This window comes from Trachemys scripta, chromosome 2 (genome assembly GCF_013100865.1).
Source record: "Trachemys scripta elegans isolate TJP31775 chromosome 2, CAS_Tse_1.0, whole genome shotgun sequence".
NCBI lineage: Eukaryota > Metazoa > Chordata > Testudines > Emydidae > Trachemys > Trachemys scripta.
The window spans coordinates 77,570,387-77,595,661 of record NC_048299.1 but is presented as its reverse complement, the minus strand read 5'-3'; the positions used below and the strand labels follow the sequence as shown (position 1 = coordinate 77,595,661).

At 42.2% G+C, this 25,275-nt stretch overlaps 1 protein-coding gene across 4 annotated transcripts; it reads right to left on the bottom strand.

Annotated features, from left to right (window-relative positions):
* Positions 1-69: 69 nt before the first annotated feature.
* Positions 70-24,764, bottom strand: CDV3 (CDV3 homolog). 4 transcript variants are annotated; one of them, XM_034760939.1, is made up of 6 exons: positions 24,143-24,764; positions 21,555-21,634; positions 16,611-16,747; positions 13,949-14,108; positions 12,648-12,697; positions 6,517-12,263 (listed from the first exon to the last, which is right to left on the bottom strand). In XM_034760939.1, the coding sequence occupies exons 1-6, from the start codon at positions 24,347-24,349 to the stop codon at positions 12,247-12,249; spliced, it is 651 nt and encodes a 216-aa protein (XP_034616830.1). In that variant the 5' UTR covers positions 24,350-24,764; the 3' UTR covers positions 6,517-12,246. The 4 variants fall into 4 exon arrangements, with proteins under 4 accessions (XP_034616831.1, XP_034616830.1, XP_034616829.1 ...); XM_034760940.1 differs by lacking the exons at positions 6,517-12,263; positions 12,648-12,697 and adding an exon at positions 70-5,075; XM_034760938.1 differs by having other exon boundaries at positions 6,517-12,697; positions 24,143-24,763.
* Positions 24,765-25,275: the final 511 nt, after the last annotated feature.

Sequence of the window (25,275 nt, the reverse complement as noted above, 5' to 3'; positions counted from 1 at the left end):
GGCTATTTAACAAGATAAAGAGGCTTGAGGAAGTAAAATCAACCTGAAAACAAAACAGTCACTACTGTAAAAGATAAAATAAATTTTATTTTCTTTAGCTTTCTTCAGAGGAACTGTCACAAAATACAGCGTTGGATAGGGGATAAAGGACAAGAGGTGTGCGCTTTGGAAGCTGAGGCATATGCAGAAGCTGTAATTAGTAAACCATAGTAAAATTCACTGTCAAAATTATTGCCCAATGTACTAACTTCTTTATGACCATAAATATACATTATAAGGGCCATCATCAATCTTCTACTACAAACTGTGGGGTCCATATGGGGATTCACAGAACCAGGTCGAATTGTGATTCTACTTCAATTTAAATTAAAAAAAATTTCTGTTGTACCAAACCATCACCAGCCATAATTTTTTCCAGACATCTGGTAGACTTTGAACTACGTTAGACATTATGGTAGCTATTTGTCTGTTTTTGCTCCTTTTCACCATTGTTTAAGCTGGAATTAGAAACACTAAATTGTTGCGGCTTGATGTTTCAATGTATGATATTTGAAAGCAAGTTCAGTATCAACTTATTGTGCACCGAGACGTTTTCTTAAAATTCTTTGCAAAGCACCCTCCCATATCTTTAAAGATTTTCCTAACATCTGGCTACATCACTGTGTCCAAAAGCACAAGTTCTGTGGCTGAACTAGCAAACTACTAGTTACTGCCTCACTCTGCTTTGTAGCTATTACTAACTACTTCCCTATTTTGACCACTCTTCCTTCTATCTTGCTGTAGTAACTAAATGCAAAAGAAATGGGTTACTGTTTCTTAAATAACAGCGTGAAATCTATTTGCTTAGAATACTTCAGCAGAAACAGCACTATGCCAGTTAAGCCACTGTCCTGATTAGGAGGGCTTGGAGAAACAGAGTCTGCTGGAGGGTATAATTTTTGCTTCATTAATTGCTTTCAAAATGAGTGAAGTATAAGACTTCAACAAGTTCAGCTTGTTAAGTAGCCAAAAGAGAACAAGAAAACAACACAGACTTCAAAAGAAGTCCCAGCCCAAGCTCTAATGGATCTGAAGCTGATCTCAAAGGAGTGTAAATCAGGAGTAACTCCACTGATGTCAATGAAGTTGCACAAGAATGAGTCAGGCATCTGTTGTATATACCTAGCACTACATTAGTTCTCCAGTATGCTCCTGTAAATGACAAGCTGTGTTTACAGTTTCAATCTGGTCTGGACAAGTCTGGTGTTTTCTGCAGCCCAGCATCTCCCACCAAAATGGACATCTGGGCTATTCTATAGCTCATGGAGGCAGATCAGTGTTTTGGAACCACAAAATCTGACCACACCACCTCTGCTCCTGCTTGCTGTCAAATTCTCTGCCTCCTGTAGCAGCAGCCAGTGGTGGTTTCTTTTGTTTCTGCCCTCACACCTATTTTAAAACTTTTCTGCCCTGTTTTTTGGGTAGTGGGGAGCCGTGTTGTCCCTCCTCAGTATTTCTTCTCCTCCCCAGGCCAGTTAAACCCACAGGGGTTTAACCCTCCCTGAGCCTGTCCCATACAGGCATGGCAAAGCAGCCAAGAAAGCACTAGGTCAAATCCAAGCAGGGCTGCATATGCGAGGCAGCCTTCCCAGGCTCACAGATAGCAAGTTGTGTTCAGTCTGCACCCAGGCTTCCATCCCTAACTCCCATTAGGTCCTGGGGCTACAAGTCAGACAGGCAAGTGGGGTCCCCCATCCACTGATGCAGCTGTGAATCCAAAGGGGGGGGGAGGGAGGAGAAGCTGGACCACGAATCCCACTGCAGAGCAGGGAGAGGCATCAAATGCAAGGAGGATCCCGACCATTCAGGGAGTAAGTCCCAATGGATCCTTGCTGAACAAAGAGGGGAGGCCACAAGTCCTCCCCCCACATCATGAAGTGGATCCTGAGTGCCTTGAGGAAAGACGTAGGGCTTCTAATCAGCCCCCCTCCCTCCCATAACAAGGAGTTCACTCCTCTCACCCTTCCAGGGGGAATGGGAGTCAGCAGGGAGGATTCTGAGACAGATCCCTCAAGAGGGCTCCAGGCCCGATGGAAGGTAGGCCACTAAAGGCCTCACTAAGGCTGCAGCAGAGATTCTACGCTCCCAAAGTGCACAAAAAAGGTTAAAAACAAACCTAAACAGGCTAAACGAGGGAAGGAAAAAGCACAAGAAATCCAGGAGTCCTCTGACGACTCCTCCACTGAGGAAGGTCAGCTGTCTGGCTCTGAAACCTGAGCAGGTACCTGAGAATAAGCCTCAAAATCCTCCCATAGAGGGCTGGCGACCCCAGGGTCTGTGGAATGAGGAGAAAAAGGCTCAAGACATAAGCCTCCTAGAGCTGAAAGTGGTCAAGCGAGCTCTGCAAAGGTTCCAGCCCGCCACAGCCTGATTCAATCAGATAATATGAATACAGTCACACATATAAACAACCAAAGGGGAACAAGGAGTCCAGCACTACATGCAGAAGTAATGGAAATAATGAGATGGGTGGAACAGTTCCTCTTTCCCTTGGAGCAATCCACATCAAAGGAGACCTGAGTCAAAACCACCCTGGCTCAGCAGACACAGGGTCAACAACTCCGATTGGTGCCTGAATTAGAAAGTTTTTGATCTCATCATTAAAACATTGGGCCTCCCTTCAACTGACCACTTTGCTAATTGTACAAATGTAAAGAGACAAAAATACTTCACCAGGGAGGTAGATCCCAGGTAAATGGGAATACAGGCCTCCTCGCAGAGTTAGCCGCAGAGCCTACTTTGCACGTTTCCACTACTGGGGAAAGAGGTTCAGAAAATAAAACAAGAATAGGTGATGTTAATATTGATAACTTTTCATTGGCTGAGGAGACCTTGGTTCTCCGAACTGATGGACCTGAAATTGGAGTACCCTCTCTTGCTTCCATGGAGACTGGACATCCTCTCGCAAGGTCCTCGTCTTAATCCAGGCCCAAAACGGCTTCAACTGACAGCTCTGTCTCAATCTGTCCTCCATAGTCATTAAGTCATTGCTTTCATCTAGGAGAGTATCAACACTAAAAACATACTCCTCAATCTAGCCCAGAATCAACAACTGGTGCCAAGACCACAATGCAAATCCCAGGCATTCCAACCATTCTGGACTTTCTCCAAGAAGGCATAGAAAGAGGCCTTCAGGCCAATACCATTACATGTCAGATGTCTGCTCTTAGTAGATTGCTGTTCACATGATCCCTGGGCTCTCTGGCAGACAATCCACAGGTAGCCAGATTCCTTCAAACAGTCCAATTAACCAGACCAGCGGTCAAGTCACTCTTCCCAAAATGGGACCATCTGCTAGTTTTGAGGGCTCTGATAAGCCATTCCTTCGAGCCTCTGACTTTGATTTATTTATCCATTAAAATGTGTTTCTTAGCAGTTGTCATGTCTGCCAGGTGAGCATTTGGAACTGGCAGCCTTATCTATACTGGAGCCTTACTGCGTGTTCCACAAGGACAAAGGTGGTGCTTAGGAACATCAGAATCTTTTCTTTGCAAGGTAAATTCTTCCTTCCACACTTCCCAAGAAGTTGTGTTTCCTTCATTCTGTCCAAAACCACAATATCCAACTGAAAAGGTGTGGTCCACCTTAGAGGTGAGAAGAGCATTGAATATCTATCTCAAGTATACCGAATCTATGACTATTCGTATCCTTCCACCCAAAATGCTAGGGAATCAGAACTTCCAAGTCCTCCATCAGTAGATGGATTAGATTATGTATTGTGGAAGCCTACAGATCACCAAAGGCCTCTCTCCCAGGAGATCAAGGGGCATGCCACAAGATCCTTAGCAACCTCATGGGCAGAATGAGCAAGCGTGTCCTCTTTGGAAATTTCCAAAGCGGCCACTTGATCTACAGCTAACAACTTCATTAAGCACGACAAAGTAGACCTTCTATCTTCTGCAGAGGCTTCCTTTGGAAAACAGGTGCTGCAGGCAGTGGTTAAAAAATAGTACAGATTTTGAGTGAGCTCACGCACTTCCTTGCTACCAAATTTTTATTTCATAACTCTCCCTACCTCCATTCACTGCTTGCTATTTCCCAGATGTCCAGAATTGTGGGAGACTCTGGTCTGCAGTACAGAAATTTCTTACTGATGATTTCCTTTCTGCTAGTAGTCTCCCACAATCCTACGCCCCCGGATGGCTCATGAGTCAGTCAGATATTAAATGGAATCATTACCATCTTCCTAGGTCTAATGTACATAGTTATTTTATCATCTCTGGAATGTTTGTTAATGTTACGCAGCTTTCACATCTTGGGAATAACTCATCTGGCAGCAAGCAGGAGCAGAGAGGTATGGCCAGACCATGTAATGCCAAAACACTGATCCATTTCCGTGAGCCTCAGAGACAGAGCAGCCCAGATATCCAGAATTGTGGGAGATGCTGCTAGCACAAAGGAAATTATCTAAGAAATTTTCACATTTTTGGAAAGAGATGCAGGATCAGGAATTTGGTTTTCAGTTTAAAAATAAAACACGAAGATATTTTAACCAATGAAGACTGCAATATACATATGAATTCAGGAAGATGGGACAAGGTCATGACTCGATGATTTCTTTGCTATCACAATTGAACCAGTAAGAAAATATAACTTAGAAGGATAAAAGCCAGGAAATAAAGAACAAGAAGAAATTATCAAGTCTGCACATAAACTGAAGCTAATAGGGGCATGCCACGGCGATTACTGGCAAGAATGGTGGTATATGTTTGTGAGCTGAAGATTGAGTGAATAGCATGGTGGCAAAAACTGCTGTCAATGTACAATTATTAGGTTTGCCAACACTAGGGAGGATGGTGAATGCCAGAAGAAACTAACAAACTTTATAATTGGGCAAGACAAAGGCAGATACAATTCAACAGAAACAAATGCAATGTAATGAATATTGGAAATAATTTTAACCATTCATACACATTGATGGGTTCTGAATTAGTTGTTATCTCTCAAGGAGACGATGTAGGCATCACCATGGACAGCTCGATGAAGACCTCTGCTCAATGTGCAGTTGCAGTCAAGAAAGCGAATAAGATGTTAGGCTGCATTAAAGAGAGAATATGGAAAAATATTATGGCATATATTTTTCTCACAGGTCCTCATGCCGAATATTGCTCTGTTTTCATCACCATATCAAAAGATATCACAGAAAGAAAAGGAAAAAAACGATCAGATGTAGGGGAAAGAAGATTTTCATACCTGGAGGAATTGCAAGAGTAGGATTATTGAGTTTTGAAATGAGAAAAGAAATAAGAGATGGGCTAAAGATCGGAGACGCCAACTGAAAAGCAGATAGTCAAGGTAAAGCGGCGCTGCTATTTATCAAGGGGGAAAAAAGAACACTCCTTGAAAGGTCATTTTTAACTCAGTCTCTAATCTGTAGAACTCATTGCCTCATGTAGAATATCTGCTGTTACACTAGCTAGGATAAAAAAATTGGAAAGGTTATCACTCATGCTTCAGGACTCACTGGTCAGCTACAGATAGGAATCTCCCCTGAAATACCTGATACAATCTGTTGGAGAATGGCAATAAACCACTATACTCACATGGAGAGGGGAAATAAACATCAGAGTTCTCTCAATCATTAACAGCTAATTTTGGGTTCTGTGATGATAAAACACCAGCAGAGGGAGGTGATGGCAGTAGCAGAGGAGCCAGGCAGTGACGGCCAACCTTCCTCCCCCTTTCTTTCCAGCTCAACACCCACAAGAGCCAGAGGGCATCTGCTTGGGGAAACGGACCTGGTGCATGCCCCCACCAGGACCACCTGGTCTCCCAACATACATGGGCACTGTCAGCAAGAGCACTGAAGGTAGACCTTTAAATCCCCAATATCAAAGGAGATACAACTTCAAGAGCCTTTTTGTGTCAGTTACATTTCTTCACATCTGCGCCCTGGGCTCCAAGTCCTCCAGCTGCAGTTACTTGACAAGTTATGTTGATATTTACTGTTCTCTACTTATTCTTACATCCTACCTGTTCAGTAGCATACTTCCTGCTCTCCTCCTCCCAACCCTTGCCTCCATCATTCTTCTCATCCCCAGGGCTGTATGTTTCGCACCTGTCCTCCCATCACCCTGCCCACACTAGTATTTCACAGACACCTTCCCAGCAACAGAAGGACAATAAATAACCAGGCTTATTACTATTATTTATCCTCCCTTCTCTTGTCTCCTCCTATTGTTATGTCCTCTTGTCTTAAATCAGTTTGTAAGCTTTTCAGGGCAGGAACTAGGCCTTCTTATGTGTTTCCACAGTATCTAGCATAAATGGGCATTTGGCTATTATGGCAATGTACATAAGCAGAAGAAAGATCACTAATGGAGGAAAAAGGAGAGGGGAAAGAAGAGCACCTCCTCTTATAAGCAACCAACTCGCATTACGAGTAAATGCTCCGTGAATACACTTGTATCATCAGTGAACATTCCTAGTTCACATTTAAATAAAACTTTTAAAACTGTAAATTGTAAAAGATGGGTATTAAACAACAATGTGAACAGAAATTTATTTCCATCATGGGGTTTATAAAATGACAAAACTGATTTTAAATATATTCCATGCAAAAAACAAAACAACTTATGTTAATACAATGTTAGGGTTGCATAGTTAATCACACAAAATCAGGAAATGCCAATTAAAGGTTGAATGCACAACCTTAACTATGCCCCTTGAATGTATGGATTATAAGTTTGTAGTTACATGATCCCATAATACTTAAATATAATAGAATGTATATTACATTTCATAGATATAAGCTTTCCCTAAAGTAGTATTGAACTACTGTACTGAAAACTAATCCAGATATCTTTTTATTATAACTGAAACAACCAACAGCACTGGACTAATTCATTTGTATACTCTGCACACTATAGCACCTTCCATCAAATGGTCTGAAAGCACTTTACAAAGAATGGATTAAGCCTCACAACACCCCTGTGAGGTAGGGAAATATGACCTGTTTTACAGCTGGGGAAACTGAGGAACAGAAGTTAAATTATTTGCCTAAGGTTCCACAGCACGTCAGTGAAAGAACTGAGAATAGAACCCAGATTTGCTTCTTAGACCTGTGCCTTAACTTCTATTGACCATTCTTCCTCTTGTTCTTGCTTGTTTTTGGACCAGATCTTCCATGTCAGATTTCCTAGATGTGCCACTCTTTTTCTGAGGACTTAATACTTTGGTACACCACCCTGAATATCCATATTCTAGTTAGGCGGCCCACTGAAACTTCACTAAGCTTGATATATAGTCTACTGTAACTGAGCAATTGCATATAAAAATTTAATCAAACATACTATTAGAAACTGCTTCATAAAAAAGGAAATACACATGGATATCTTCACAACAGTTTGGATCAGTGTCACAATTTTTATTTAAGTAGTTGGAGGGGGAAATTATTTTTGTTTTAATTAGATCTTACAGTTTATTTTATTGTTTTATTCAAGATAAATGGATCTTGCAACTTGGCACTATCCTAATTTACTGAAAACAGGTGTGGTAGTTTAGAGACTTGATTGTAAGATTTGTACAGATGACAATTCCACAACCTCACCAAAGGCCATTTCCCAATATGTATTTTTTTGCATTCTGAGGCTTTCCTTCGCTCTTGATTTTCAAACTTTCGTTGCTTCAATTTAAATTGTTAGGTGTAGGTCACCTTTGACCAACAAGAACTGCTCCTCTTCATCTCTACAGCATTCTTCAGCACGGAAGCTATTGCATTTTTCCTCCAACACAACCTCCTTCTTCTATCCTGTACACAACACTTTAACCATTACTTACAGGCCTTATTTTTGTTCCCTCCCCTTTTCAAATTGTTCCTGTATCATTGTGTCTGAAACTGAATATACAACAGCTACACTAGTGCTTGAGAAACAAAGTTACTTCCTTAATAAGCAGTACCTCTTTTCTATCCAAACTAACATTGAAGATTTTATATTATATATAAAATTTGTATCTGAGTGGTGTCTTCTGCTCAAGTTTTTACATCTAATATAAACTGAATATCCTTCTCCCTACCTCAAGCTGACCCAATATAACACCTCCCCTTCTAAACTTGGATCTTTGATTTTTAACTTCTATTTATATTTTCCCTGAAAGTTTTTACTCAACTCTACACAGAAGTTTTTCAGTTTTTACTATCGAGTATTGTGCCAGACACAGCTGTTTTAGATTACTAAAATTTTACAAGCATGTTTTCTACCACCATCTCACTTAAACCCTGATTCAGCAAAAACAGAGTTTAGAATGAAAATGCCCATACCCAGTCTTACCTTAGAAGTCTATTTAGGAAAAACAGATTAACTAACTGCAGGATGCTCAGACTTACAACAGGTCTGCACAAGAGAATGAAGATGCTTCTTTTTTGTGCTCCGGGGAGAGGGGGAAGCTTTTGCTAAGGGCCAAAGACATCTGGTTTTATTTTTTAAATCAGCAGGATCATCATACATATCAAGCAGAGAGGTGTATTTTCTGAAGTACATTTCTTTGAATAGCTCACACTACTGAGGAGGTAAAGGGATGTAGGCGATTGAGAGTGTAATTAGCAGCATGTTTATGTTACCTGAAATTGTGTTATGTCAAGGAAAGACTCGACTATCATCGAGTTTTGGCACTTAGGCAAAGAGTCATAACTAAAGAATTCCTCTGTGTGTCTAAGAGATGCTGACTTTCATAGCAAGAGTAAACAAACTCCCCTCCAGGAGTCTTGCCGTCTTTGTTGCTGTCAAATTCAGAGCAGACCAAGGAAATCAGATGGGTTAAAAATTTCAGCATATGGAAGTGTAGTAGTTTCTACAAACCAAAGGCCACACATTCAGATATGAAATGAGCCTCCATGAAGTCAGAGAACCCTAGAGAAGACTTAAAAGAATGATTTAAAAATAGATTTTTAAAAAAGTTAGGAGAGTTTCCCTGGAAAAGTTTGATAAAGCTGGCTACAAAAAAGTAGTAGAAATCAAATACCATGCATGGCAGCTATTTAGCTATTGCTTCATTACTTTTGGATTGAGACTAAGCAAGACAAGTCTAGAGTAACAGAGTTGAATTAAATAGCAACTCTGCTCTACATCTTTCTGATATAATTAATTAGCGTACATGCCAATATTCCTGTAGCTGAGGTTTTGGAAATCCTATTTTGGAGAAAGCCCCAGGAGATAGTATAAGCACATTCTCCCTCCCCACACCTCCTAAAGTTTTTCCAGTTTTAGCAATTTTATCATACACCAAAAAACTTAGGTTGCCATCAAAAACTCAAATCTAAACTATTCCCTTGTGCACCAATTTTAGTGTAATTGGACGCTCTCTTATACTAATGGCTTTTTAATTGTGTGTCATCTCTCTTCTGCCTAAGACACGCATTGAGGTAAATGCTCTTTTACATCATAAATCTCTATGTTACCCACATGAGTGTTTACACAAGTAAAGTCATTTGAAGTTGCACAGAACTAGATACCACTGACTGATATTTTGACTATATTTCTGCTGTAAAGGTGACAATTTTCTTCATTTTAAAATAAGGCTTCAGAGCTCATGCATAATTTTCAAATGACATTTATCATGTTTAATTAAAGTGGAATATAGCAGCCATATAAATCCGAACCTCATTTCAGACAGGTCATTGTACTTGTAGGTCATTTTTACATCTGCAAGGAGTGTGATTCAAAATAATATTTGTTTTATTGCAGTAAGGTGCTAAATATCATCCTTTAACAAAAAAATGAAGTTACATGCCTTAATTTGGATTTTGTTAAACTCCCTAAATGGACTGCTTAATCAGAAAAGTCCCTACAAAAATTCCAGATGCCTTGTTTTGTGAAGATATTCTAGCAAGAACTTAGAATGACATGTATTGTGTTTAAGAAAGTGTGACTTTTCACGAGTAGTCTTAAAAACCTCCTTCCATCCACTGAATAGGGAGTAGTAAACTCCAAAGAAGAGGACCCACCTTTAAGGTGAAGACTTAGTCCATTTTGTGTCCTTTCAGTCTATGGACACTGCTGAGAATGCCACTTAGGGCTAAAAACAGATGGTGATTTGAATTAGATACTATCCAGAGGCCCCAGTCCAGCTACCACACTATATGAAGGCTATGTAGTACCAAACATTGCCATGAGCTGTTAACTTTGGCTCTTCTGACCTGGATTTGAACTTAATGACTGCACACCTCCATTATGTCCCAAAGCTATCCAGTTATCCTCCATTTATTTAAATGCTGCATGGTGTAGGCTGGGACTACAGGTAAAGATACATTTGACTCCAGGATCCATGTATATTTCCACTTTATTAGATTTATTAATGTTACAGGTTTTCTTGCACTGCCAAAACCATGCCTGAGAATTCAAATAAAGGTACAATGGACAGCCTCATCTACCCATCATACAGTATATTAAAAACTTGATTCATGTGCATTAACAATTCCAATATTCTTCTTTAAAATGTCAGAACAAAGTTGGGATTTAGTATTTCAGGTTTCTACCATGTGATTGAGTGACACTTTTACTGCAAATAGGACAATCTTAAACTTTTAGTGACATAAACCAACGAATGTTTTGTTGGCACAGATATTCTTTCAGGAAAGATACATTAATACTGTTGGACTCTGAGCCATGTAAATCTACTTTTAGTGGTTTTGAGTCTCAAAATAAAGTCTTCAGGTTTTTTAATTTGTCTTTTGATCAGTCTACCTAATCATAGCTGCTAGTTTGGAAATTTTACTGAGAAAGTTAACTCTACAAGGGCTTTAAGGCCAGTTCTATACCAAGCACATTGTGAGAACCGGGTCAAGCCCTGATCCCACTGAAGTCAACAGCAAGATTCTTACAGACTTCAAAGGAAACAGACTTTAGAGCAATTAAATCAAAGGAAACTAACCACGTAATTTCTGCATGAGCCACCAAGCCTGGTCTCCAATACGTAAAGTACTACCACATCAGTAAGATTGTTTTGCCATTGGCAAGTATGAAGTGGACAAGGGAATAAGTCTGCAGCTCCTCCTTTTGGCATTCACATTTACAGGGAGAAACCTAGATTTGGAAAGAGGTGCTTACTCACTTAACTAGCATACTAAAAACAAACTAAACAAAGCAAGGGGAAAGACAGATGGTATGCCCGGGGGGAGTTTGGGTGGTTGTCAGATTCTCTTTCATTGTATAGAAGCAACTGGGTATTATTTATCCTATAGCTTTAGCATACACATGTCATTGTATTTATCTCCACTAAATTAAGTCAATAGAGCTGGCCAAAAATTGAACAAAGCTGTCACTCCTTCCATTGTCACTAGGCTTCCTGCAGTTGAGAAAATGCCATTTAAAGTGAGGATTTCTGCCTGGAACAGTTTGCAAGCTCACATGGTGATCTGAAGCAGCCATAACAAATGAAATCTCTCTAGGTTTGATGTTATCCTTCCTTCAGAGTCTTATACCAGCTTATCCATATACGATAGGATTGGTTGGAGACAGCTGTTACTTTTGCTACAACAGAAAAACTCATCTTGAGGTTAATATTACTACTGCCCTGTATACTGCATGTATTTTTTGAAATTATGTTCTGAAGACTAGAGTGGGAGCACAGGCTTCTGCTGTGTACCAAATCAAAGCCTACTGAAGTCCTAGTCCCTCAGAGGAAGAGAAGCGACCCAATTATGAAAACCAAGATAAACTTATCACTATTAACGTATTTCACATTTTTACTCGAGTATACTGCAATTTTATACCAGAAACAGGGAAGGCATTTTTTGGTAGAAGAACAAAGAAAACGCTTGAACACAACTGTGAAAATGGCTAATGCAAACAGCCCAATCAATCCCCACCCCATACACCCTCCAATTTTGTATTGGAATGAGTTTTGTTTTGCGGTTACCTCAGTACAGCTCTATCTAAAAAGGTAAACAAACTACAGCTTGGTACTATACTTTGATAGTTTTTGAAAGTGGTATGCTCCAGAAAGTCTCTAGTAGGCTATGGCTACATATGAAAGGATTCCTCAGGATGGGACACCAGACAGGTTTCTCATTAAGGTCACTTAAATCTTTGTTATTTATAGCAAATCAGAACCAAATGGCTGACTTCTGCAGGATTTCTGACAGGAACCCAGTAGAGAAGCTGGTTTCAAGTTTCAGATGGCCACTACAACAGTTGTAACCTTCTTTTCCAGAAGTTGTGATCCACATGGTGTCCACAATGAGTGCAGCAAGTCTGAGGTAGTCAACCCTTACGAAGGCTCAGTATCTGAACATAAAAAGATTTTGAAATGACCACTGACTGTAGATACTTTTTCAGAGTAATTAAAGAACACTGATGAATCTTGTTCAACCATTTACATTAATTTCCCCCAAATCCAATGGAGAAGAAAGTTGTAACACATTATGCTTCCATAGTGCGAGAGCAATCACTTATGTCAAAGTAGTCTGCACTTGCCGCAGCAGATCCAGCAGAAATAAGATGGTATGTTCATCATAGTCGTTAGCTGTAGTTTAGTTACCTTAGTAGGAGGGTTACCAAAAAAGCATTCCTTAATTGTAATGTGTATGCAGCTCTACTGATCCCCAAGCACAGCATATTGGTTGTCTAGCTGAAGTTTAAGTGCCTGGTTTTTTGAGACCTCATCCCTACCTCTATTTTTGTGTCTTACTACTTCAAAGCTCTTCTCCATTTCTTTATCCCTAAGGGAAAATAAATGTAGTCAGTAATTGTCTTATTCACTAGCTTCTGAATTGTGAAATTCCTAGCCAATTTCCACCCCAAAACCACCAAAATTAGAAAGTTACACTACAAATGCAGAGTAAAGTGAGTGGGTTGGATTCCACAGGATATCCATGCATTCCCCAAGAGAACAGAAGGTTGCATAGACTATTTCTAGAGTAGACCTCTTGCCCTTTCTGTGCTATTTGTTCAGATTACATTGTTGGCTTCATTTCCATAATTCCATTCCAATATGGTATACTGTATAATGCAATACATATGGTTAACACTTTCAAATCATGCTATAGCATTTCTCTCAAAGGTGATAGAAAATAGAGACCCATTCCCCTCCCAGTGAGGTCTGAACATTGCAACATGAAACAACCAACAGTCATGTAGAAGATATGGAAAGAGTTGTGTTGCAGTTAGTATGTTACTCAAGTATAATTCAAAATTTCTCATGCTGGTCTTTAAGAGTAACACTGCTCATGTCCTAGAAAAGCCAAGACATCTTTGATAACACTGCTTGTTCAATTGGCAGACACCAAACTAGACCAGAAAGAAAGCTTATGCGACTGTGCTGTACCAATCAATGCCACATCAAGAAGTGATAAGAGCAGATGAGTTAGAGGTCTATTTAACCCTTCAGCAGGGAAGGAGTCTATGGGAGGGATAGGAAACTCAGGCAATGTCACTTTGGAGTCTCCTTAAAGTCACTCGGGGCCCTCCAAACTCACAGTTAAATGTAATAACTGCAGAAACACTGTCTACAATATTCCTCCCTTTGCTCCACACAACAACACCTTTTGAAGTTGCCCATAACACAGCTCTGCTCAAGCAGCATGTTGCTATTACTTCCCTGCTGACAGCTGCCACAGAGCACTGGTTAACATGGAAAGGAACTCGATACGGTCAAGATCAGCAGCGTTTTATTTAAGGAAATCCCTGAACGTAGGGATTAGGTGGCCAAGGAGAGTAGTAATCACCTAGTCTGGCCCTCTCCTCATTAAGAGAAGTCCCACTCCTCAGACCTTTGAGATGCATTGGGGAGAGGCGGGGGTCTCCATAAAGGGGAATGATACAATTCAGACCCCAACCCCATCAAATAATCATTTCTGCTATTTACTGACCTCTGTGGAAAGATCAAGATCTGACACCAAATAAGGAGTTAGGACTCTGATGGGAAAGCATTTTAAATAGGCATCTTAGAGGAACTGATTAAACATACTTACTTTCGGCTATCTGCATGCTTGGCAGTGGATTGCAATGATGGAAACTGTGTATCACTATAGATCTCTGGTGGTCCTTGTGGTGCTTTCCGTGTCCTGGTCTCCCTAGCACCAGGCGGTCGGTATACACCACTGGATTGCACTGGTTCAGGGGTTTCTGTAACTAAGAATTTATTAGCAGAGTTTTAGACAAATAAAAAAGTGTATAGCCTTATTTTTAAACTCTGATTTTGGGCCCTATTTTGTTATCTGCTTCCAAAATGGTCAGATATTCTAACCTAAGAGTTGATCTAATACCTAAGATCTTAGTTTCGGTTCATTAGTGACAGTGTTCAAGATTATCCAACTAATTACTAGACCTTTTTAAATTAAAGTGCAGTTTTACAACAGCACCACGTAGTCACAGGTGGTAAAAGCCACCTGACAGAACTTGAGAGTAATTGCTAACATTTGTGATTACTAGCTAAATTTTAAGTTGTTGTATTCCCCATATTTTCCAAATTTAGTTCAAAGAAACTGCCTATGGCCTCAAAGCAGACTGAAGTATCTGCTAACAAATAATGAAATGTAATCTATTGTAAACTTGTAAAGGAGGGAAGAATACACTTGCATGACATTGCTAGATCAAGTGCCCCACCATCATTAAGTTTAACTGGATTTTTCCAATTCCAAGAGCTCTTACATCCCACTGTAAGAATCTTAAGAATTTTAAATTTTCCTGATAACCAAAAGCAGGGTTTATTATAAGATCAGTCATAAAATAAAAGCATAATTTAGCTTTTTGTATTTAAGATGCCATTTAGTAACGTATTTAAGAGTTTTTAGATGCAGTCAGTTTACGACCTTTCAGCTGTTCTGCAGGTTATCAGGGGCCTAGGAGAAACAGCATCAATGAAGTAGGGATATCGGATTAAGGGTTGAGTTACACATTTAGGTTAATACAACTGAGCTTGAGTTAGGTACCCCTACTACCCTTAAATCCACAGCAACTCTGCTGGTTACACTCAAGGGTGACTATCTTGTGTCCTCTGGTAAAGCCTTCTTAATCTATTCAAGGTACACTTAAAGGCTCAAGGGAACTGGTTGCTCTCCACATTGAGACAGCTATATGGTTTTGGCTTAAAACTTCTGATGGAAGTGCTGCAAAGGATCTGACTGAGTCAAACAGGAGTTTATCCTCTAGTCATCCACTTCTCTTTCCATGCCTCCATCTGAAGTCTGCTTAAACACTTGGGTACATGCCAACAAAGAGCACTATAGGTTTTAATTTACAGAATTTCTAAACTCAGACGGAGTCCTTTATAATGAGCATTGGTTCTGCCATGCATAGTTGGCCAACTGTCACATACTCCAGTAGGTTGCTTGTCCAAACTGAGTTGGATTATGAATTGTAACCACTGTGGTAATTTACACATGGAAGGAGAAAAGGGAAGTTGGCTCAGAAAGAAGCAATAGTTTCCTTCTGCATCCCTTCATAGTTCTGTCACATTTCTAGCACTACATTTAGGGTTCTGCTTGTGCAAAAAAGCAAGAAGCTGTCAAAAGAAGAGGCAAGGCAGTGCCAAAGGCAACTCAAATCTTCCTCACCATACCTCAAATGAGAAGTGTGCTGAGAAAGCAAGAGACTATTTATGATAGATTTGTTAGTGGACGTAGCAGACTAAGTCATTTTGGACAGAGATTACATTTAAAGGCTCCCCCCAACCAAAACATCAGACGACAATCCTTTCACCATGATATAATCAGGAAGAGTGAAGGACTGTAGATGTTTATACAGATGTACTAGTTATTGAATCTTGTTTGAGAATCATTACATTAAATGTCAGATAATGACTACAAATATTTCTGCTCATTTACTATGTGATTATGAATTATCATGGCAGTATTTCAGGTATTGGGGGGGGGAACAGATCAAATGAGGAAACTAAGCTTAAGTTTGCAAACTATACCAATTGGATGTTATTTTCTCCCATACCACTCCTGAAAGGTATTTAATTTAGTCTATATTCCATTGGGAAGTTAGATTAGCTATATTTATGAAGATGTATCGTAAGATACAAGTTTAAAACTGATCTACACTTCAGTTTTTGGAGACCCTATTAATGTAAAGGTTTCTGTCTAAAAGATTAACTCCTATCACAACACTCAAGATTACCATATCTTAAATTAGAAAACTATTTTTTTTATTTTATACCTTTGGCAGCACAGTCTACTCCAGGGGTCGGCAGCCTTTCAGAAGTGGTGTGCCGAGTCTTCATTTATTCACTCTGATTTAAGGTTGCGCATGCCAGTAATACATTTTAACATTTTTAGAAGGTCTCTTTCAATAAGTCTATAATATATAACTAAAATATTGTTGTATGCAAAGTAAATTAGGTTTTTAAAATGTTTAAGAAGCTTCATTTAAAAATTAAATTAAAATGCAGCGCCCTCCAGACCGGTGGCCAGGACCCAGGCAGTGTAAGTGCCACTGAAAATCAGCTTGAGTGCTGCCTTTGGCACGCATGCCATAGGTTGCCTACCCCTGAGAGTTTAGTACTACAAACATTGACAGGGAGCTCTGGGAGCAGGAGTAATACCAGAGACTTTTATCTCAACTTCTTAAGAATTGGATTTAAAATTGGTATGCCTTTACAGGCCAGTGAAAAAGACAAGAAAAACTTACCAATAGTTTCAGCAACAGGTGCTTGCACAGGAGCTGTCTTGTTCCAAGGACCAGATGCTCTCTCTACACCACCACCAGCCTCCTCCCAGTTGTCACCTGGTTCTTCTCTCTTTTCACCTTCATCATCTTCTTTTTCACTAGTGGAATAGTAGTTAGCATGTTGTAACCAAAAGACTTAAACACTTGCCAAAAAGATTATACAGTGTGTGAAAAAGAGACTTCAGTTCCTTCCTTATATCAATGCCATCTTCTCATTATTGGAGTGGCTAGACTACAACTGCAAAACAACTTAGCCATCAAGCCTTGGGATACGCAGTGTCAACTTCTGCAGTAGTTTCACTTTTAACTCATGAAATTTCATTATCTAAATGAATGTGAATACAGATCTCAAGACACAGAATATACATATTGTACTAGCTGGTCAGTTTTATGCTGTCCCTAAGATTTCATCTTGCTCAAAGTTTTTGTCCTAAGATAATTAGGCACTGAAATTTTTTCTAGGGAAAGGCTGGAGTTTGGCAGTTATTTGAGGTGGGGTTGAGATATCTGACATCTGAGAAAGGAGCAGAAGGGAGTCCATGATTGCGAACACCATTCTAGCTGGATATTTCTCAGATAGTAAGCTGTCAACATTTAATTGCCATCTTGAGGTTTGAATTAGTTTCACTGTAGTGACTGGAGCAATTTATACCTCAGAATTGCTGTCAGACTGCCTGAAGATTCAAGAAGCCCTAATCTTCTGTTAGTGTTTAAGATTCCCTGCAACCATAAGGCTAGAAACAGCAAATGAAAGCTTATGTTCTAAAATACCACTTGTCACAGAATTGTATTTCCTGCCAGCAGAATCCATGAGACTTCCTTCCTTATGCCTGTGAGCCAAACCTGGTTGGAGATTTTAAATTTTATCTTGGCTATTTCTTAAGGAACAGTGAAGTCATTTTTCTTACTTTATATCAGCATTATACTAATTTTTCACAGCATTCATTTTTGGTCAGTGAAAATCCAAACTAATGAGTAAAGTCAGGTTATAAAATAAGCAAATAGCCACATTAGCTAAGCATTTCAGATGTTGATACACTTAGTTTAGCAAAACGATTTACAGATGGATTTAAAAGAGCAAGTTATCTGGACTTTACTCCTGTGGAAATTCTGTGTCCCTGCAGCGTGGCAGAAAAACATCCCCCCGCCCTGCAGATTCCCTTTGCTTCCTTGCAGAAAATGGTTTCTGTGGAGAAGCAAAGAGAAGCTGCACAAGTGCTCACTCACTTCACCCCTCCCAGCTCAGACCTGTCTGTTGGGGTGTGCGTGCGTGCGTACATGCAGAAGAGGTAAATCATTGGGGGAGAAGGGGGAGGGGGGGAGTAGGATGACCAGATAGCAAGTGTGAAAAATCGGGATGGGGGTGGGGGTAATAGGAGCCCATATTAAAAAAAAAAAAAAAAAAAGTCCCAACTATCAGGACTGTTCCTTTAAAATTGGGACAGCTGGTCACCCGGGGGGGGTCTGGGGATGTCCCAGTTGCACAGGGACATTAGTTCTTGGGGGGGGGGGGAAAGAGTAGAAGAGACGGAGTCCCCTCTCCCCCTTCCCCGCATGGAGCAGCCAGGGCTAGGTCAGATCAAGCCCCAGAAACTTCCCCTGGCAGCAGGAAGCTCTGTGCAGTGGCTCTGGGTTTCAAGTGCAGGGGTCAAGGCTCAGCGTGGGGGGAGGGCGGGGGGAGGAGGAGGGAGAAGAGAGAGAGAGATCCAGATGCACAGGGATTGGGCAGACAGGAAGAGCAGTTCCCTGTACAGTGACCCCCTCCCCACCTGGAACCGCCCCACCCCATCGTATCAGAGCCCCCCAGCACCCAGAACCCCCCAAGCTCTCACCCTGCCAAGCCTCATTTCCTGCATCAGGAGCCTCCCCCCACCCAAACCCCTACCCCACTCAGCTGCAACCAGCTGCACTCTAACCCCCACCCTATCGGGTCCCAATCCCTATCCCTTCCCCCCACTGAGCCCTAACCACCTTCACCTGGACTCCCCTGCAGAATCTCATCCCCCCCCCCCCGCACCCAGAACCCCGCACTGAGCCCCTGTGCATCCAGATTCCCCCCTGCACCCAGACCCTCCACCAAGCTGCCTGCACCCAGACTGCACCACACATAACCCTGGTTCTCCGAGAGAATTCTGCACCAAAATTTTTTTTAAAAAATTAAAATTCTGCAAAGTTCTGCATATTTTAATTGTCAAAACAACACAGAAATATAATATAATCACATCATTTCAATTATTTTGGTAATTTATTTAAAAATACTTGCTAGCAAATAATTGAAAATGGTGTGATTATACTGTAATATTTTGATAAAATGCAGAATTTTAAAATATTGTGCACAGAACATATAATTTTTTGGCACAGAATTCCCTCAGGAGTAGGGCTTTGACAGTGGGATGTATCTACAGCAGTAGAGCCTCAAGATGGGAACTATGTACACTGATTAAAATCTCTTCATAAAACCTGAGTCTTCTATGCTTACAAAATAGCCACTGACTTCATGGAATGAGTCACAATGCAGAATTCAGGCCTGTGTCAGTTTTCAAAACTGTAAAGCTTCAAGACACCTATACACAGCTCTGGGTGGTTTCACAATACCTTATAGGTCAGGACCAAGGACTTTTTGCTGAAGTAAAGGCAGTGAGTAGTAATCTTGATAGGAAACAAAAGCTAAGCTGGAAAAAAAAATGAAATCTAGGAATTGAAAGAGACGCTTTCAATACAGGGAATTGTACTTTATGAACAGGTTTTAAAGGACTGAAGATCTATTTTACACAGAATTTGTGGGAGCATATTCAGGAATCCCATCGTATTATGTGGGGCACTTCCAGCATCCAAGACAGGCACTCTGAAAATGCTTTCTTTCCTTGAAGGTAAGAAAAAACCATTCTGCAGAGACTTTCCATTGAAAGAAGCACATCTGGAAGATGCAAGTCAAGTTCTGGTGAAAGCTCGATTAGCAAAATCTTTCCAGAAAAAGAAATGAGATGGTCATTAAACTAGTTCTTACTGGTTACTTCCCTTTAGTCTCTGAACAGCTAAGTGATATTTGTGGGTATGTGGAAGGTCAGGTTGGTGAAGAAATATTAAAGGGCACACAACAACAGGACTAGCAGCTCTGAGGGCAAAAAACTGCTCGGTTAACATGGAACTACCATTATGACCAAGAAGGAATGAGCCTTTTGTAATGGTAATTAGATCAGGCTTAGATTAGGCAAAAATAAGCAATTAGTAGTTTTGATGCAAGATTTAGGCATTTTAAAGGGGTCCTAATTTTCATAAAGTTCCAAGCACCTGCCCTCTGGAAAAGTGAGTTTTAAAGTGTCAAATTGGACATCCAAGTATCTCTAGACACTTGCAAGATTAGACCTCCATGGAAAAAACAAGTATATATATATACATACATACATACACACACAATACCTATACAGCCCTGAGGATGTCACATGGGCTACAGCTGTGTGCTAATTGGGCCACAGGTTAAGAACCACTGCTCTCTTCAGAGAGATCCATGGATAATCTACTGCAGTGGTCCCCAACTTTTTCCATGGGTGGGCGCCGGATGACTAGCCGCTGAGGACCGTGGCCACCGGACAAGCAGCTGCCGAAATGCCGCCGTGAAGCGGCAACGTCAAGAGGCGTCGCTGCTGAAATGCCGCCAGAATTCGGCAGCATTTTGGCGGTAGCGCTTCTTGACATTGCCGCTTCTCGGCGGCATTTCAGCATCTGCTTTTCCGGCGGCCAGTAGGCTATGGCACCCACGGGCACTGTGTTGGGGACCTCTGATCTACTGTGTTCCATTGTGATAGTGTGGAGATCTTGTGGACAGGATCACAGACCAGGAGTTGGCTTCCTTTAAGAAAAGAACTGACAGTGCCCACTTGACTGTTCACGCAAGTCATGGCCATAGTGTTGTTCAGAATAAGTGTGTTGCGTTTTAAGGGTACTCAGCTGAAAAATCAAGTCACCCAGTTAATGTCTTTTATGTTCAACAAATGATTATACCATGTGCTCTGTACAATTGTGGTCATACCACCCCCACCCTTCCCCTATTCCCTCAAACTAGGCTGGTATCCTAGGCCAGGATTTACCCAAGTAGCCTGGTCTGGCGTCAGTTAACAGATGATCACAGAAGGGATCTGCTGGATAACAGAGAGGGGACACAAAAATGAGAAGTTTTTGCAATTAAATCATGGGAGTCCCTGACAGAGGACGCTAACATGCCCCATAGCCACAGAAGAAAGTGGCTTGAAGAGTCCTTATTGGACAATACCCAACAAGCCAGTGGTTGTATTATTTCCTCTCTTCGGGGTGACAATGTTTAGGCCGAGGACTCTTATCACACCAAGAATGTGAGTGGATTGTGGGGTAAATGGATTCAGTTACTTCTGTGGTGGAGCTGAAATGACCGAAGAAACTGGATGGTCTGACTGTCCTGTACTGATTTTTCCCTCCAAGAAAGCTCTAAGGTATGGTCTATGTAGGAGAAGGTGAAGAATTCTTTCTTCTCTAAGGTCTGAACCTAAGACGATCAATATTCTGGCGCCACAAAACCTTTAGTACTACTGTTGTGCCAAAAAGCAAAGCTTTGTGTGGAGCTGGAAACCCCAACAAGAGAAATCTAGGAAATAAGGCTGAAGAGTGGACTGGGTTACAGATACACCACCTTGAATACGAGAACTCAAAATTGCCTTAGTACATAAGACAAAGTGATCTCAGGGTCTCCTTACTGACTAGGATGAAATTTTTTAAAATGATAGATAGATTCAAATTCCAAATTCACTTTTGCCTGCATAGAATTGTTGGCTACACTGTATTACAAACCTTTTGTTAAACCAGATTCTGCAGAACTAGATCTAGAAACAAAGCTATTTTTAGTAATAGATGGGGGGAGGAAGAAAGTGGTACCTTATTTGCATGGAATGAACTCTGAGCCCACTGTAGTCAATCTCTTCTTTTTGCTCGAATTCCTTCCATTCATCCTCTTCCTGTACAAAAATAATTTTTTTACAAGCTTGTTACCACTTCCACACCATGAGAGAACTAAAAGTGCAAGTAGTACAGAAACTACAGCACCAGTGTGCCAAAAAGATATGGAAAGGCAATTCATTTTTTAAATTTCCTATTCATCTACTTTGTCACCTGAACTTAGTAGTTACACATATTAAAATAGTCTGCTGGGATTCAGGACAAGAGATACAGCATTAGTACATTTAGCTACTTTCATGCTGTTCATGATGGATGTGTTTTTTAATATATTTGGAGATTCTCAATTAAAAGTGAGATCATACAAATCAAATTACCCATGAAGATGCCAATTTCAACATAAAGTGTTGTGATTGAGGATTAACTTTTAACTAGATCCAGAATATGACTTAAGGGTCTTTTGCATTTTAAATGCTGTATAAGGCATGGCTTGGTAAAATACATACAGGGTGCAAATAGGATGAATTTTTTAAAAATAAGTTAGTTTTTCCCTATGGTTACAAAAATTACTTTATATGTGTTTCACACTGGCAAGTCACGCAATGTCGTCCCTCCTGACTACAAACATTTGCACTGCCTCTGCTGTTGACCATAATTTTGCCAAGCTGCAGAGTTAAATTTATGATTCTGGTTACTTTTATAGCATCCGTTCAGAACCCCATGAATGGCAGTGAAACTCATGTTAGTTTTACCCTGCTCCTTGAAAAAATTACAAGCAGCAGTACTAGTAAGTTCTGCCACTATTAAAGAGTAGGACAAGAGAGGGAGAGAAAGAGACCCCACCCCACCTCCACAGCATCCAAAAGGCTGAAACAGAGAACAAGTTTCATCCTTCTCAGTGTTTTTCGGGAAGGAGGACGTCTTCAAACTCCTTGAGACGGATATGAAAGATTAACACCTCATATGCAGGGTCTGTAACAGCACCCTTGTTTTTCCCCAACAGCTGAAGAGGCATAGGGCTTAGCTTCTTATCAGAGCATTATCCCAGGACTCTTCCCTTATCATTTACATCTATCTCTGCTAAGCTAATATCTGTTTACCAAGACCTGGTTCAAAGTAGCAATATTAATAGCAAATGACTTCATGTTACTGGGAGGGTTGCCTAGAGACTTTATTCCTTCATTAAGAATGCTACTCTCCATCTGAAGCATTTAAGATTTCTTAGATTACCTTCGAATGGCAAACTTGCCAGATCAGTATTTTCTAAATTAAAAGATTTTCCTAAGTTCTTATTTTCCATTTTATTAGCTTTTTTGTGTTCTATTTAAACAAACCTAAAGTAATTAACTATTATCTCTATTTTAGGAATGTGGACTGAAATGTTAAGTGACTTGATCACTAACTCTGGGCAAGTTAGAAATGTAACTTAGGTCTCAGATTCCCATACCCTCAACCTCTAACTAATCTGCATTATGGCAGAAACTTCCCTCTGGGGAAGTTATTCTAGAGGATGGTTTATCAAAGCTTCCTCTGAAGCATCTGGAATTGCCTACTGTCAGAGCCAGGATATTGGACTACATGGAACAGTGGTCTAACCTATTACAACAATTTGTGTGTTTTCTCTTGCATGCTATCCTGTTCACTACACAGCTTCCCTACACTCACAAAAGCTATCAGCAATCAATGCCTTCATTGGCAGAGATACAAAGGATTTGGTGCACATAGAAATGGGTCCCTTCTGGTTCAGAGGTCCACAGACCACAGCTCCAGAGAGCCACGTGGTACACTTGCTGGAGTTTCTAGAAGGCTGGCTAGTCACATGGTGATGGATCCTCCTTATTTCCAACTACTAAATCACATTAGGTCAGCCAAATGCTGCCCAGGGTAGATGTACTTATTTATGAATAGATATATTAAGCTTCTAGGTTGCAAACAGTGTCTTTTACACTTGGAAAACACACATTGTGTAAGTATAAAGATATTAGGCCGGCTTGAAGGATTTGCACATTAAAGCAGAATCATGTGTCTGCAGCAAAAGCCTGGCTTGGTCATTTTCCTGCCATTACATTTCTATAAGATGCATCTGCTGCAGCTAACACCCCCAGTTTAACGGTATTAGTCTCCGCCCACCCCCCTTATCGGTATGAGCTGGGGCCGATTTCGGCGTGTCCAGCCCCACAGCTCTAGCAGAGACCCCCGAAACTGCCTCGTGAGAGCTGACAAGCGCTCAGGGCCCAGCACGTGCGGGGCAGCCCAGAGACACCGGACAGCCACAGGTTCGCCCCCCGCTGGCCGCGGCAGCCACCGCACAGGGCTCGCTGCCGCATCGGGGCCTGGGAAAGGGCCCCCACCCAGCCGGGGCCGAGCTCGGAGGCCTGGCCAGCTCCGCAGCGCCGCCCTCTGCCGGCAGGAAGCCGCCGCCGCCCAAAGGAAGCCGCCGGGGGCGCGTCGTGAGCTCCCTGCATAGGGCTGGCGTAGCCCGGGAGAGCCGGTCCCTCCTCCTTCCCCCCACACACACTCCAGGGCACGACGCACCCCAATACCGTAACCCCCCCCTCCTCCAATCGCACCTTAACCGCCGCCCTGGCGGAGGAGGCGGTGCTGGCGGCGGCTCCGGAGCCCCCCTCGGCCGGCCGAGCTCCCCCCGGCGCGCTGGAGGCGGAGGAGGCCGAGGATGCGGCGGCAGCAGCGGCACCCCGGCTCCCTTTCTCCCGCCGCTTCTTCTTGTCCCTCTTGGCGAAGAAGTCGTCTAGGCTCCTCTCCTCGGTCTCGGCCATGGCGGCGGCTGCTCCGGTTCGAGCCGGCTGCGGCGGGGCGAGCGGGCGTTTCTCTGCCTGACGCGCTGAGGGGGAGCCGCCGGAACCCCGAGTGGGTGCGGGGAGGCGGTTGAAAGAAAGAACCAACAGGTGCGGGGTTGTCTCAATCGGTACCGCCCGGCGGGGCGTCTCTCCTCAACGAAAGGCCGTTGGTACCGTCCAACGGTTACCGCTCGCGCCTCGGCTCGAGGAGCCCGTTCGAAGCCACCCCAACGTTCGGAGGCAGCTTTCTGCTCTCCACGTTGGTGGTGGCGGCCGCCGCTTGACACAGCCAGGAACTGGGAGGGAGGAGAAAGCGTGAGGGGTGGGGGGAATAGGAAGGCGGAGAAGAAAAAAGGCGAGCTATGCTAACTTGCTAGGCGCTCCCGCAAATGGGTAATATTGCGACAGGCGCATGCGCCTAACAGCGCTGACCAATTGGCTGAGGAGAAGGTTGCTCCTCTGGGCCAATAGAAAACCTCTGGAGTGGGGTGCTGACGTTGATGCGTCAAATTGCGTGCCGCCTGCGTAGGAAGCAACCGGCCCTGTGACTGGTCCAGCACAGAACATAGCGCTGGCAAGGTTGGTTGAGTTACAGGTTTTTTTGAGAATAGCACATGCGCGCAAGCAAACGCCAGGGGGTGGATGACTAGGGGAGCGGGGCTTGAGGTGACCACACAGGGAACGTAGGTTGCGGAGCCGTCTTCGCCGCAGCCCCTTATTCCCGCGCGTCTGGGGGGAGGGCCGTGCGCGAGGTAGAGCGCAAGACCCTCCCCGGCCTGTGAGCAGGGCGCAGTTAGCGCGGCAGCTGGCGCCCGCCCGCACTCTTTGGAGCTGGGGGATGGGCGTCGTTCCCGGAGGGGGAGGGGCTGGAGCGTCATAGCGTCCCCCTTCCGGTAGCTCTGTGT